We start from the raw sequence: 15,235 nt of genomic DNA, 5'->3' as shown, positions 1-15,235 counted from the left end.
GAAATCCTTCACCCACTAAAGCAGCAGCCAGTGGGGAATAGTGTGCCTCAAGTGTGTGTTGCATGTCAGGTAGTCTTTGGGCTTGTGGTTCCAGTAAGAAATGAATGAAAAGAAGGGACAAAAGAGTGAATAAATTCCTTAAAGCCAGGGACTAATTCATCTCCATAGCATGCAAAATTCATCAGACACCCAACACCATCATAAGTGCTCTTGATTTTGAGCCCCAGCTCTGCTATATGATACTAAGCAAGTTACTTTACCTCTCTGAGCTTCATTGTCCTCATCTGTAAAATGGGAATAAACAACAACTTGTCCCTCACAGGGTGACTTATGCCAGATAAATAAAATAATGCATATAAAATGCTTGGCTAAGACTTGGCACATAGTACTCAGTAACTATTAGTTATTACTATTAGAACCACTAGCTATCACTGTCTTTTAAAACTCACTGCACTTAAATAAACACTCAAACTGGGATTCTTCAATGCAAGGAAACCTAGTGTTCTAGTAACCAAACCTCACGCATCACTTTAAAAGCAAAGTTGCAGCCACATTAGGGCAAGCTTCTTCGGTTCACTTGGGAAAGGTTATTCTCATCTGTTAAGCCCCCATTAGGGGTTTCAGTGCACAAAAGCATGCAGTGAGGCCACAGAGGAACACATAAGTAAGCATTTTTAAGCTTAGGTGGGGGCGTGAATGGTGAGACAAACTTGATTCTCACTTGATGAATCTGATGAAATGTCTTCTAGACTTTTGGAAGGCATTTTCCTAGCAGCACTCCTTTCCAAAGTTTTCAAAACAGGACTGGGTTCTTCTTCTGAACCTGTTATAAGACAAAACTGATGAACACTGCACAATAAAAAAAGAAACCCTACCAAACACTGAAAAACCAATGGACATTGAAATGGTAGGTTGAAAGGAGGCATTATGCCATAAGCCTCTATACTTTTATTGTATGAAGCACTTCACTGAAGAAAATAAAGTTTCTTCACAAATAGTATGTCCTTAAAAAAAATAACTTTCCTGGTCAAGAAACATTTGCAAGCATAAATCAAACAGAAACAAGATTGCCACATTAATAGAAATGTGATCTCCTACTCTTCTACACCTCTATTTTAGGGACATGATTTGTTCTGTGCCAGACTTTGAATCTTTCCACTTCGTTTCTAGCTTTTGAAGATAGCCACAAAGTGGTTTTAGAAGCATTAAAAAAATCAGATGAAAACCATAAAAGGCAGGATTCAGATGTTTAACATCTGTGTATAATCGAATACAACACAGATGGGTGAATTATACAAATTAACAGATGTGGGCTTTTTAGGTTTCATGAGCTAGTAAAATTTCCATCAAAATATTGGGCAATGACATGAGGTAGTCAACTTTTTATTTTACTAAGGCATTTTAATGGGGGGTGGTGTGTGGATCTATCATCTACTAATACCTTTTCATTATAAAGGGGGACCAAAGGAAAAAAGAAGCATAACTTCAGAATATAACAACTAAATACATATAGCCTTACAAAAAATTTCCCTAGACCATCCATAATTTTTCTATTTTGACAGTAAAAACTCCATCATGTATGACCCTTCACTGTATATTTTCAGTGCCTAGAATAGTGGTTGGCTAATAGGCACTTCACAAATGTTTGCTAAACCAAAGAATGACTCCATTAATGAATCAATAAATTTGGAAACCACATCTCTAGACAATACTTTACGGAAGTGTCCCAGTTCTGCCCAATGCTAATAGGCATTATACAGCAAATGGATTCTAAGATGTTTTAGACTTTGAATTCTCTGTGTTCAAATACAAAAGGTTTCTCACTATAGACCTTCTTGGAGATTTTAATGCTAATAATGTACATAATCTCCCAGCATTTCCAAAAGTATTTGACCATGGAACCCTTTTTTATTTATTATTATTTTTATTTTTTAAAGAGTATATATAGAGAGATTGGTTAGTTAAGAGCTTGGCCACAAGTCAAACATGTTAGACTGCTCACCACAATTTTGGTGCCTTTGTAGTCTGGTTCCCCTCTACTCTCACCCCACCCGACCCATTTAAAATAACTGAGGTAGTGGATATAAAACTATGACTGTACCAATTTATACCTCTTACAAGGCTTATAATTTTAAAATATCTTCTGTGAGCCCTGTTTGGGTCATTATTTAACACTGATACTTTCATTTAAAAAAAAATAATTTATTTATTTTATTTTTAGAGAGAGGGGAAAGGAGAAAGAGAGGGAAAGAAACATCACTGTGTGGTTGCCTCTCACTTGCGCCCCCAACTGGGGACCTGACGTGCAACCTAGTAATGTGCCCTGACTGGGGATTGAACCAGCAACACATGGCTCACAGGAGGATGCTCAATCCACTGAGCCAACCAGCTAGGGCTGATACTTTCATTTTTAGGTAGGCTTTTTGCTGTTCAACCAGTTATGCTGGTATCTATAAACACAGCTACACGCATTAGGCAACAGTTTCCAAAGTGCATGCAAATATGCCAGCCCTCCTTCCCCTATGGGCCAGTCCACCCCAGTGACTCGCTGGGGTAGTTTAGTCAAAGTCTACTTCAACAAGTCTAACATGCTGACTTACACTCTTGCATATGTCTGGTTTCAGAGATTGGTGTTTCACTTTTCTTCTCTTACCAGAAACATTTGTTAAAGGGGCTTCAACTTGATAATTAGGACTAAAGTAGCATTCTTTGGTCAGTTTTCAAGAGGCCCCACAGCTACTTGCCAAGAAACCGAAACCTCACAAGTCAGCCACTCAGCAAAGCTTATGTGTTCTCATGAGACTGAAGGGAGCTGGAAAGTGACAAATCCTATTAAACCAATAGGAAGGCGATCAACACTAGATTACAGCTTTGGTTAAAATGTCCTGCCAGGGAGCATCCTTTATCATTCATCACTCTAATCAGGTCACTTACTCCTATTTGCTCTTGGGTTTCTCTGCCCGATTGCCTGTGTTGATCAGAAGAGCAAATTGAGACAAACCCTATGTCTTACAGCCTGGCTGAAACCAGTACCCACAATTCCACTTAGATGAATATAATAATCGATTAAGATCTTCATCCACTTAGCCAAGGCTGGAGCCAAAGAAATTCAGCAGGCCAGACAATGCCCTTGTGTGGAATCAGGTGAGGTCATTTGACCAAAGTCATACTCTAGAAAGGGAAGATTCTGAAGATATTTGAAAATGAGTGGGAAAGCATGGCAACAAAAACACCACAGCACAAGGTATCTGAGGAAAAGAAAGTTCCAGCCTTGTACTTTGTTCCTGGTGTTTAGCCACTGCTGTGGTAAACTACTGCTCCTAAAAGGGAAATTTGTGCTCATTTGTGGCAATTTCTTGCCACAAACCTTACTAGAGACTTCTGTTTGGATTGCCAGTTATGAAAGAAATTCTAATTATTTCCAGAAGAAAAACTAACTTAAATGTTAAAGGTAGTTCCTAAACCCAAAAAGTTCTTTAAAAACAGTTTGAAACCTAGAAGTTCTAGTGTTGATTTATGAGAGTAAAATAAAATTCTAAAACACTGCCTGTGCGTAAAACTGTCTCTGTTTACGTTATTTAATTAAAGACTACAAAATTAAATGTAGTTTTTATCAAGAAAGGCTAGGGAGAACTGAAGTGATAAGAACTTAGCACTATTTGGGAGTGTCAAAATGATTCCAGTTTTAAAACTCTATCATCCTTTACGTCATCATTCCATAAATCAACTCATTAACCAATGGGTTAAAAACTCCAAAATGCTCACTGGATGTATTTCTCCAGCTTTCTGCATTAGAACTGGTGTTTCCATCTGAAAAATCAGAATCAAAAACACCTTCTTTTTCCTCCTCTTTCTCTTGCTTCTTACAGGGTGATGCCAGAATCAATTTGACTTGACTTGTTTTTGTAGAGTTTTCCTTGTTGGTCAGGAGAGGAATAGGTTGCCTATTTCTGGACACACTGATTGTTTCAGGACCCTCTTCAAAGCCAGGCTCCTGAAAAGCCACTTCTTGAATCCCTGCAACCTTACTTGCACTATCCCTGGGCTCTGGGGGCTTTACAGTTTCAATGATCCCTATTTCATGGTCCACATAATGGGTTCCAGGGATCATCTCAACTCCACTTTCAGAACCATGGAGATCTACTGATAAATCAGTCACAGCTTCTCTCAACACACTATTGCACTGGTTGACTTGAGATTTCAAAACATTACTGTTAAGCTTCATTTCAGAGGCCTCTTGGGTTCTGCCCAAGAACCTGGCCTGCTCTGACTCTGAAGTCTCCTCCTCTGGAGTGTCTTCCTTCACCAACACCTGGAGTGCATCAGAGGGAGCTTCCGATGCTTCTTTAAGGAGTTTCTCAAAACCAGCATCAAAAGCACTCTCGGTTATTGATGGGGCTTCAGACTTTTTTACTATTTCTTTTATTTCCTCAGGATGGAATTCAGAAGCAGCTCGTCTGGGCACCTCACTACTACCTGTCTCACTTTCATATTCGGAGGCAAGAGTTTCATTTGTTTCCTTCAGTAGTTTTTCTAAGCCAGCACTGAATTCAAGGAGCTCTGATTTAGGTTGAATAATTGTTTCCCTCACAATTTCTGCCACTTCCTGAGGTAACGCTTTGTTATACCAATCAACAGTGGCACCAAGTAATCTGAGGGTTTGTTCTGATGGAGGCATTGAGGCAGCTAAATAAGATGCAAATTCATTAGTTTTATCAGGAACTACGTTGAAGGAATAAAAATCCTTTCTGTCTGGAACTGTAATGTCCATTGTAGCTGATGGTGGGATAACTCTGGGAGAATTTTGGAGGCGACCTGCTATTTGTACTCCTTCAGGAAATTCTTTTACTTCTCCAGGAACTACTTCCCTCCCGACTGGGTAACTCAACCAAGATTCTGTAAGTAGCTTTTGTAATACATTGACTTCTTTCAATGCAGGTTTGGGGGGAACAATGACTTTTTCTACAGTCTCTGAGGTCTCCCTTAGAGAAGGCAGTGCCTTATCCTGAGGGGCAAGATAAGTGTCGCTGGAGGAAGGCACATCTTTGGGAAAGTTGGACACAATCCCAAAAGAACTCTTTCCATGAAGATGGGAAGGTTGAACCAATGGGTAAGAACCACCCGCAGCAGCCACCTGAAACAAGTTTTCTGGATTTAGCTGGCACTCACCACTTTCCGTTTGCTGGGGGAGCACCATTTTCCTCAAACTTTCTTCCCCTTTTGGAAAAGGAGCTATTCTCTCTCTCTGACTCCGTTCTATGTCTTTTTCAAAAACTTGACTCTCTTTAGGCTCAGAGTTGATTCTAGGGGTAGTGGGATACAGGTTGGTTTGCAAGGGAGAGGGTAAAGGTCCAGTTCCTTCCTTTAGGAGTTTTTCTAGACTAGCAGCCAAAGTGTTTGGTTTGACCTTTGGAGGAGCTACTGTTTTATCTACATGCTCATTAATGATGTCCTTTGGTCCACTGGATGCTTCCTCAGTATCAGGAAAATCTGCCTTTTGAGGCCAAGTCCTATTTTCAGCAACACCCAGTTCAAGCACTTGTTTTCCACGAACTTTTTCACCAGAAAGTTGAATGGCTGGTGATGAAGCTTCTGAAAGTAGCTTCTGTAAGCTGACATTAAAAGTGTCTTTGTAGTCTTTAGACAAAACACTTGTTTTCACTATGTATTCTTGAATCTCTTGGTCTGAGGGATCCTTTTCTTTCTCAGACACTGGAGTAACAAACCATTCCATATTCTTTTGTACATTTTTCTTTGATGACTCATTTCCTAGCAGCTGATGAGTAGACTCTGTGGGTGGTTTCAATGGAAATGTGGTTTCACATGGTAACACCTGGAGTGTGCCTTCTGAACTTAATTCTTGTGTTTCCTCTGCTGCTGGAACTTCTGGGGAGCTTAGAAATGTCTCCAACTCATGGGTATTTTCCCCTGATGATTTGATATCATGGAATTCTTTGTGTTTCTGGCTATTAAAAGGCACAGGTTTTTTTTGGCTTTCTTTGATGGTATTCTTCTCATCATTATCCTGACTGTTTGGGTTGGCTCCGAAGTCCCAAAACTTTATCAAATTCTCAAATTGAGAGTGATTATAAACCTGTTCTGTATTGGGTTCATCTATTCTTTCTTTTAGGGACATGACTTTGAAGTTGGGATTTGATTTATCTATTAGAGATCTGTCTTTCTCCAAAGAAGCATGCATTTCACTCCCAACATTTGAAGGGTGCTGAAGTGCTGGCAAAGTGATGTCTTTTCCAGAATGCAAGCTGTCTGCCACTGGGAATCTTCCTATAGGCTTGTTTATCTTTTTCTGAAACAGAGACACTTGAATTGATTGGTCATTTGGAGGATAATTTTTGGCTGGGCCTGATATTTGGGCCCTGGTCTCTTTAGGTTTCTTTGAGGAATAAGAACTGGAGAGATAAGCTGCCTGGCCATCCTCATCTAGGACCACTTGTTTGGCAGTCACTTGGTTATAATCATTCTGGCCTGTAGATAAACTGTCCATGGACTTCACTGGCTGATAGGCTTTAGCAGAAGGTTGTCCCTGGCTGTGTGAAGATGTGGGTTCTTTATGAGTTAACTTAGGTGCGGCTTTCTCGCCTTCCCAGAAGGATATTCTGTCACTCACTCTTTTGTATTTCTCTCTTTGCACTTGGTTCTTGGGAACCTCACCAGCTTCTTGTTGTAGTTGGACCTCAGACTTCTTCCAAAGAGATGTGTTTTTGGCAGCCCCAGGGAGTGACTCAATATCCTCTGTCTCTACAGAAGCTTTCAGGATGTGAGCATCTCCTCTTTTGCTCTCCCTCTCTGCCATCATGTTGTCTTTCAAACTTGATTCTTTGACAATTTTTGAAGTGTTAAAATTCACCTCTGCATTTCCTCTATCTTTTTCATAAACATTTTCTTTTAGACTGATATCATCGGTCACCAAGGCAGTGGCAATCTGTGATTTTGAGTCTGCTTTTTCTTTGGGTTCTATTCCTTGGAGATGTTGGAGAAGTGACTTATTGTCATCTAAATGAGAACTTCGGTTAAACCAGTCTAGGACTTTCGATATGGACTCATCAGTTGTCTTCCTTATCTCAGTGGCATGTGGACCAGAGCGTGAGGATGTCTCAGCTTTTAGGGCCTTGAGAGGAGGAGGCTTACCTTGCTGGTGGTTTCTAGAAGTGCAGTCTGGCACATGAGAAGGCTCAGGCTCAACCCGAGACAGTTCATCTGCAATACAGAAATGCTTTTCTAAATAAGAAGAGAGAATGCTTAAAGAATTATTGTTCAATCATTCAATTATCATTAAAAAGGCACCTTGTATTGACATGTTCCACACCATTAGCTTTTATATCAGCATTTTTCAGGTATTATAAAACAAACCATCCTAATTAAGATATTCTACCAAAGATGCCCTAGGATAGTAAAGGAAGGTAAATGTAGACACCTGCAAATATGGGGTGCATACCATATTGGGAAATTACTTTTAATTCTTTGGTTTATTTTTTAAATTCATGCAAATTTTATATTCTGCTCCATGTTACATTTTATGTATAATTTTCTCTCATTCTCAAATCTTTGCATAAGTTGGACCTCTGGAAAGATACACCATGTTGATTTTATGACTTCACCCACCCACTGGAACACTCATAAATCCTTGAGGGTTTATAACCCAAGTCTGAGGAACACAGATGTAGGATCCTGATTTTAGAAGCTGGCAAAACAACTTTTAAGGAAGATGAAACAAGGAGTTCCCTACAGAATATCAGAATGAAACAATGAGGATATTTGCATTCCTGTGCCAGACTCCTGATCTATTAAACCAGAATCTCTGAAGATAGGGTCCAGGAATCTTTACTAACAGCTGTTCCAGAGGCTATCTTGCATACTGGAGTTTTAGTACTATGATCTCATGAAGCTCCTTCATTATCCCCAATTTCCCTCCTATAATTTATGACTTAGAAGTAGTTTCTATGAGCCAAATAAACTAAAATGAGGACTCATGGAGAATGTGATTTCTACTACACATTGGCTAACCAATGGCTAGGAGGCTAGAGAAGAATATTTCAATCCTTTCTAGGCCATCAAGAAAGTAAAGAAAATCCTTTCTGAGCTTCAATCACAGGGCACAGGGTCTGTTTAGATAAGGGAACTCCGACATTCTTCCACTTTAGTTAAGATTCAAGTGTTTCAGCATGTCTCCCTCTTCTTTAGAAATGCTAAGCTATATGATATATGTTCCTGAAATCTATGTGAGCTAAATTTTTATGAAGTCAGCTATATGTTAAATGCACTGGAGGACATATTAGTAAATAAAATTCAATCTAATCTTATTCATCAACTCTGGTCAAATATGAAAACAACAAACTCATACAATAATTGGCACATAGTAGACATTGGTTTCCTTCCTTATCTACATTTTGCACTATTAAATACATGTGATAATTGTGAAATTTCTTTGAGAAATCTATAAGAATTCTGTTAGTCTGTTTAACAGAAAACTACTCAACAATGAAAATGTGTTCGTAATATACTGTTACTGAAAAAAGAAGTCCAGGCAGGACAAACATAATTTTAAATTATTTTCATGCCTAAAAATCACTGAAAGACTCTACAATTAAATGCTAGCAATGGTTAATGCTGGATAATGACATCACAGATATTTGTTTTCCTTTGTGTGCATTTCTTTTTACTTCCATCCTTCATCCCTAAATCCCTCATATTTTAACTGTTGAGGTATAGCACCATTTATCAGCTGTTGGCTCAATGCATCTGAGGGCATTGCTTCTTTTCAGATGTTTAATAATGAAAGTTTTGTCATTTCTTGGCCTTTTGGTTAAGATCAAGTATAATAATTAAAGTTTATTACTTTAAAAATAAGCACTGTTATTTTAAAACTTGGGTGCCAGGTAATGTTTTGTTGTCTTTAAGGAATTCTTTTGTTTTGTGTTTTTTCCAGATGAGTGTGATATTGACTATTCTGAAGTTCAGAGCTAAAGTCAAACCCTTATAATTCAAAGAAATTTTACCTTTTGTTTTCATCCTAATTTTCTCTTTATGCTCCATTTTTTTTACTTTATATTTTTGTGGTAAGCAGAAAAAAAGCAGGGTGTTAATAAGCATGCAGAACTTTGTTTACAGGCTCTGAGGCCAGAAGGCCTGACTGTCGATCAACATGGACACAGCTGATGATGCCTTCCTCCCAATGTTCATGGTCAGTTGCAATTTAAAAATAAGAAAGCACAAATAACTAGTTAATACAAAATTTCAAAGATATTCTTTAAAAGCAGGTGTAGTCTGAAAAGCAGTAAGGGTTTGCCAGTTTTTTTCTATGGAATATATGACCAAAGAAACATCCATCATCTTTTAAATAAACATTTAAGTAAGAATCATCCAATTATTTGCTAACATTTACTCAAATTTTAATAATTTCCTTTAATATGAGTTCCTTTATTTCTTGAGGAAGCATCTGCTGATTTTTAATTTTTAAAAAATATTGTGTTCTTGTCAAATGATTTTAAATGTCCAGGGGAGGGGTGGTGAAAATGCTTTGTCCTTTAAAAAGGAGGTTGATCTGAACAAGTATGAAACTGTAGAGCTGAGCAAAATTGACTCAGGGTTAACTTAATACTGACAAATAAGAGAGAGAGCCAATGAATTAGAAACTCGACTGCTGCTACTGTAAGTATTCTTGATAAAGAGATAATCATAGGGTTGGATGAAGACTTACAGAAGGTGGGCAAGAGTACACGAAATGATTTTCACCATTGTTTCTGTTTTTTAAAACATAAGAATTATGAAGTAATCACTTAAGTATGGGAAAGCAGTTTGAGGCATCCCCTGAGAGTTGTAGAATCTTCGAGAGAGAGCTAGTTAGCTGTTTGGCAGGAAAAAGCAGCGTTCTTATTGCCTCTCAACTCACACCAGCTGGAAGAGAAAGTTCCTGCAGAGCTTTCAAAGGCTAAAAACAAAGGCTAGAAGCCCTACGTAGGCCAAAATAAGTACTCAAAGTCTCAATCCCCATGCTTTGGGATAAGGCAGTGAGGGTTCTCTTGAGATTAAAGGAGAAACCAAAGTTTGCTTAAATGGTAATTGACAAAGTTGAATTAGATAGGTAATAATATATTTATTCCATAAAAAGGTTATTAGCATATCTTTAATTCTTGCTCTGTATAAACACCTTGATATAACTCAAAACATGGCATTTCCTTTAAATAATTGCTATGATTACATTTTTAGGTTAAAGCATAATGGGCCAGAATCTGTGCTATCCAGATTCTTTTAATTTTGGGGAATTGAGGAAAACCTGCAGACCCATTAAGGGGTATAAGCATTCCTCAGTGGCATCTGTCTGAATTCAGTGGGAATGGCTAGGAGGCTGAGTGCAGCTTCCACCAGGGGGCCTGGCCTAGCCATTCCAAGCCCTCTGGCTTAGTGCTTAGAGCCTGATAGTGACAACTCTCTTACCAGCAGGGCTTTTGGACAATTCTGAGTCAAGCCGTGATAATTCTGATGACTTAGCTTTGTGGTCATTGATGGTGGGTGAGTTCTCACTGGACTGTGGTCTTGCAGTTAAAACCTCCAAGGAAGAAGGGTGCCCATGAATTGGAAAAGAACCAGAAGTCTTTGGCTGATGTTTTTCCTTTTTTAATGCACTTGGGCTTGAGTCTGATTGATGTGAAGGCAAAGGCTCTCTGTACTGGGAAGACTTAGGGTTCTTCCAAAACTCATCCACATCCCTGACATCTTCTGTTCCATTCTTCAGCCTGTCAGATTCTAAAACACTGAATTCCCCCACTTCCCGGCCATGGATTAGCCCAGGACTCGGCGGGAGTTCATCCTTCACTGAAGAGAATCTCACATGCTTCATTGGTTCCAGGGAGTTTGAGGAGGCGTCATCTTCTAAAGAATGCTCCTTCTCAGAAATTCTCTCATGGATGGTTAGGCCAGGTGACACAATTTTGCTTTTGGGTTCAAAGTTCTGATGCAAACGAACAGTTTCTGAGTCTGTACTGCTGGAACTGGAGTTGCGCTTCAGGATCCCTCTCGGAGCCCCTTTTGCGTTTAGGGAGTCTGTCCTTGGTCTAGGAAAAGACTGGTAATCATCCTGCTTTAAATCATGTGATTGGTAGATCATTTTCCTGGCTTTAGGGATTGGAGCTTTGATCTGGGATCCACTCTCAGGGCCTGGAAAGGCCTGCTCTGGTTGCTCTAACTTTTGGCTTGAAATATCCAGGATAGATGACTTTTCTTTTGACCCTGATAATTCACCTGAAAATCAAAACATATTAGGTGATACATCAAATGGAGAGTACGTATAATTTAAAATACTTATCACAGGACAGGGGAGAGCAACAGGAGAAAATTGTAATTAAACAACACCGAAATAAAATAAATTTAAAAAAATAAAATGCTTATCAAAAGCTTAATCTACATTTAGCGAAAGTATTAAAACAGTGAAGACAATAAAGTATGTAGTATAAGTGAACTAATTAAAGGTCTTTTAAAATATATGCATGAACTTCACTGCACTATACATTTAAGATTACTGTGTTTACATACATATTTTGTGGCATTTTATACTCAATAAAAGTTTTTAATGAAACAATTTTAGATAATGCCTCATGGAAGCAAAGGAAAAACACAGAAGTCACTTAAAAATTTTATATATGGAAGCCAGAAAAAGAAACTCAAACAAAATGAAACTCAGTACCTAAAACAAAAACTAATTTGTCAAATGTTTAAAAAGGTAATGTATTCCAGTGACATTTTTCTGTATAATAGTTATGCTATACAAAGTATTCCCAATGGAGAGAAATATTAATATTAAAACAAGCTAATTAAAAAAGTCCTAACTTCACTTTCAATTGTCAATTTTCTACCCCTTGCCCAATCTTTAATGCTTGTGAAATTTTCTTACTTTTCTATTGATTGAGAGAGAGAGAGAGAGAGAGAGAAATATCAATTTGTTGTTCCACTTATTTATGCATTCAGTGGTTGATTCTTATATGTGCCCTGATCAGGGATTGAACCTGCAACCTACGTGTATCAGGACAATGCTCTAACCAACTCAGCTAGTGGGCCAGGGTGTTCTTTTGGTTGCTTCTGAAGAGATTAAATTGTCTAGCATTTCCTTTTAGTGGTATGGAAAATTGGTAAAATTTCATAAGAGGCAAACTTAAATTAATAAAGTTCATGAAGCTGACCTAATGCTCCTGAGGGAGTGGGCTGATGATTACAGATGAGAGGACATAACGTCGTCAAGTGGCCTTTTTCTTTTGAGGCAAACTTTCAATTTTCAGCAGAACTGTGTCTGCATATGGTAGACATCCGATAAAAGCTGTTAAATGAGTGACTGAATGCCTCTGGTCAAAAAAATTTTCCAAGTTCACCTCCAAGACTGGAATGTATGAACCTCCAGCTTCTAAAATTTGTGCTTTCTTCCTTCCTTCCGAGGAAACCAATGGGCATAGCAGAATAGGAAAACCAGCAGGACCTTTCCACTTTCTCTTAAAAGTTATTGTAGTTAAAGGAACTCTGAGAATTTCCCTTCGTCTACAGATAACAGAGATAAAAATATCTAGCCCATAAAAATAATATTTACCCTCTTTTGAAGTCTGAAAGAAACCAGTCTTTCCATTTTCTGACTGCTCATTCTTGGTTTGTTGAGATAAGTGATCTTCTGGGAACTTGCAGCTATTAAATGGATTCTTCCTTTGCTGAGGAAAAACATTGTTTATTAAACTCATTTTAAATGTCATAACAGCAACTCAATGTTAGCAAATGCTTATTATCTCCATTATTTGATGGTTTTACCCAGTAAATTCTATCTGGGATGTGTGAAAAATGTCTGTCCTGCTTAATCAGTTTAGCATAGAATTACTATACTAGGTCTGTCCAGAAAGTATCCAACCATGTACTATGAAAAAATAGACACATTTATTGTAGAAGATACAAGACACATTGTACCTAGGACAATGACACCTTGGTCCCCTTCAAAGTAGGCACCTTGGGACTTCACACAGTTCTCCCAGTGTCTCTTCCACTGTTCAAAACACTCTGCAGAATCCCGCGACCAGCTGCCCTGTCGTATTTTCCTGCGTCTCGTCAACAATCTGAAATCCCTTCCCTTTCAAAGGTAATCTTAATTTCAGAAAAAGCCAGAAGTTTTGGAACCCCCAGATCAGCTTCCAGCGCTCACACTGTCAGTTGGCAATCCTTGTTCATTGCAGCCCATACACATTCAACATTCTCAGGTCCTCTGCTTGGTGCAGGCCTTCCAGAACATGGGTCACTTCCAACATATTCTCGACCATCTTTGAAGTATTGTGCCACATTTTTATTTGTGCTACATTCATTTCATTGTCCCCAAAAGCCTTCTGAATCATCCAAATAGTTTCCGCAGAGGAATATTCAAGCTTAACGGAAAATTTGATGCAGATTCATTGCTCTATTACTCAGCCATTTTGAATGCAATGACCACACAGTACACATGCTCACTCAACAGCGTCTACGGTCCCCACTGCCTAGTACAGTGAAGTTATTGTTCATATGTGCACATTCCAGACCACTCTCCTTGGCTTCCAGGTTACATCAATGTTATACAAACCATTCTCATTATATTAACAATGGCTGGACTTTTTCTGGACAGGCCTCATATATGTCACAGAGAAACGTAAAGCTGTTATATAAAATATACTCAATTCCAGAGTTATACAATGTTAGACCAGAACCAGGCATTCAAATCTATAGTTCCCATTTTATAGAGATGAGATGACTTAGGCCTGGATATATCAAAGAGATGGTTAAGGTCAAGATAAACCTGAGACGCTGATAAGGACAGATTCCCTACCAGTGCTCTTTCTACTAATGAGACTCTCATGGTGCTGGATCAAACCTGTACTAAGTATAATTGTAACTGACCTTTTCTATAAGGATTTAAAAGACACTTATCAAGTATTCATAGTCACTATTATGATTATCAATCCTAATGAAGAAAGGATATCAGTAAACAAGAGTTTTTAAATTAATATAAGATTAAATATCAATGTTGACTGTCTATAGTTTCATAAATTGGCAATTCCCTCCTCCAAGCAGACCTCGAAGAGTCAGGAAGCTATGATAACAAACCACATTCTGTAAGCTTAAAAGCAGCAGCCCCAAATAGCTTCAGACTTTTTCTTCTCCAGGGTAAGAAATGTGGGTCTTCAGCATGATATACCAATAACATGGTATTCATCAACTTTCTCATCACACGAGTGACTTCTGACATTAAATAGTAATTTAGTACAAAAAAGTACTACAAAATCTTCTTTATTGCATGGTGCTTTGATAAAATGAGGAAAATGAAATTCTTGTCCAAAATGAGATTTTTCAAAGCCTGAGCCAGCCTACCTTAGCTGGAGACACAGCCGAGCTCCTGGAGTTTTCCAGGGACATATCAATCACGGTGGAAGCCGGACTGACCACGCTGGAACTGAAAAGAAACGATAATTCAGAGAAGAAAACCTCACACTTTGGGGAAGCATAAATCAAGCCTCTGAAGCCATACGTTATTAAGACAGGGAGGGAAAGGGAGTTGAGCCTAGAAATGATTAAGCAGCGAAGCAAAGGAAATATCAGAGCAGAAATGAAAGGTCAGCATGAGACAAGAAAAAAACAATCCACCAGAAGCCCCGAAGTTATATCATGGTACCAGGCACACAAGGGGTTTACAACTTAAATTTGTAGAAATGAACTTGTCTCAAAGTCAGAAGCTAACATCAGATACATAGAGAAGTGAGCAAGTGATCTCAAGGGGGGAACGTTGTTGCTGAAATACAGCTCCGGAGAGTTTTAGGGCCTCATTCTATAGGCCAGGGCCAGAATGGCAGTGCTTACTCTCACTCAGGTAGCAAGCACCAGAGAGGAGATTCAGATGAAACAAGTGGCTCAACAAAGGAACAGAAGAAACAGTGGATCTAAGAGATTCTGTGCAGGAAGGCTGGAGGATTTGGGCAACTTACTGAGAACTTTCAGCAAAACTCTCCAGGCTGGCCAGGTGAGTTCTTGTTCATATACAAGAAGGACATAAGCATCCAGAAGATGGTGAGAGGTTAGAAGCCTAGAGATGGCTTAGACCATGATTTCCTACTGCAAGGACTGGACACACCCAGAGGGAAAGTACAGTGAGAGTGAATGGAGAAAAGTGACTTGAGCAGGCTCCCTGGAAAGCCACTCCCGTGGCTATTGAGTAAGAAGGGCAAAG

The 15,235-nt window shown here is 38.8% G+C and overlaps 1 protein-coding gene across 9 annotated transcripts in view; it reads right to left on the bottom strand.

Moving 5' to 3' along the window:
- Positions 1-15,235, bottom strand: part of SYTL2 (synaptotagmin like 2) — a 108,247-nt gene that overhangs the window by 23,317 nt on the left and 69,695 nt on the right. For 6 of the 9 annotated variants that reach the window (XM_090265778.1, XM_090265782.1, XM_090265779.1 and 3 more), the window contains exons 5-9: positions 14,383-14,464; positions 12,593-12,707; positions 10,456-11,259; positions 7,150-7,218; positions 722-823 (exon numbers count right to left, since the gene is read on the bottom strand). In XM_090265778.1, the coding sequence (XP_090121904.1) occupies positions 722-823; positions 7,150-7,218; positions 10,456-11,259; positions 12,593-12,707; positions 14,383-14,464 (1,172 nt within the window). Of the gene's footprint in view, positions 1-260; positions 285-721; positions 824-5,169; positions 6,436-7,149; positions 7,219-10,455; positions 11,260-12,592; positions 12,708-14,382; positions 14,465-15,235 lie in introns of those variants that run through there. The other 3 variants (XM_090265777.1, XM_090265780.1, XM_090265776.1) reach the window with 2 other exon arrangements.

Source organism: Furipterus horrens, unplaced genomic scaffold, assembly GCF_987537825.1.
Source record: "Furipterus horrens unplaced genomic scaffold, mFurHor1.1.pri manual_scaffold_2, whole genome shotgun sequence".
Taxonomy (NCBI): Eukaryota; Metazoa; Chordata; class Mammalia; order Chiroptera; family Furipteridae; genus Furipterus; species Furipterus horrens.
Note: the sequence above shows the minus strand (reverse complement) of the source record. Positions and strands in the feature narration are given on the sequence as shown.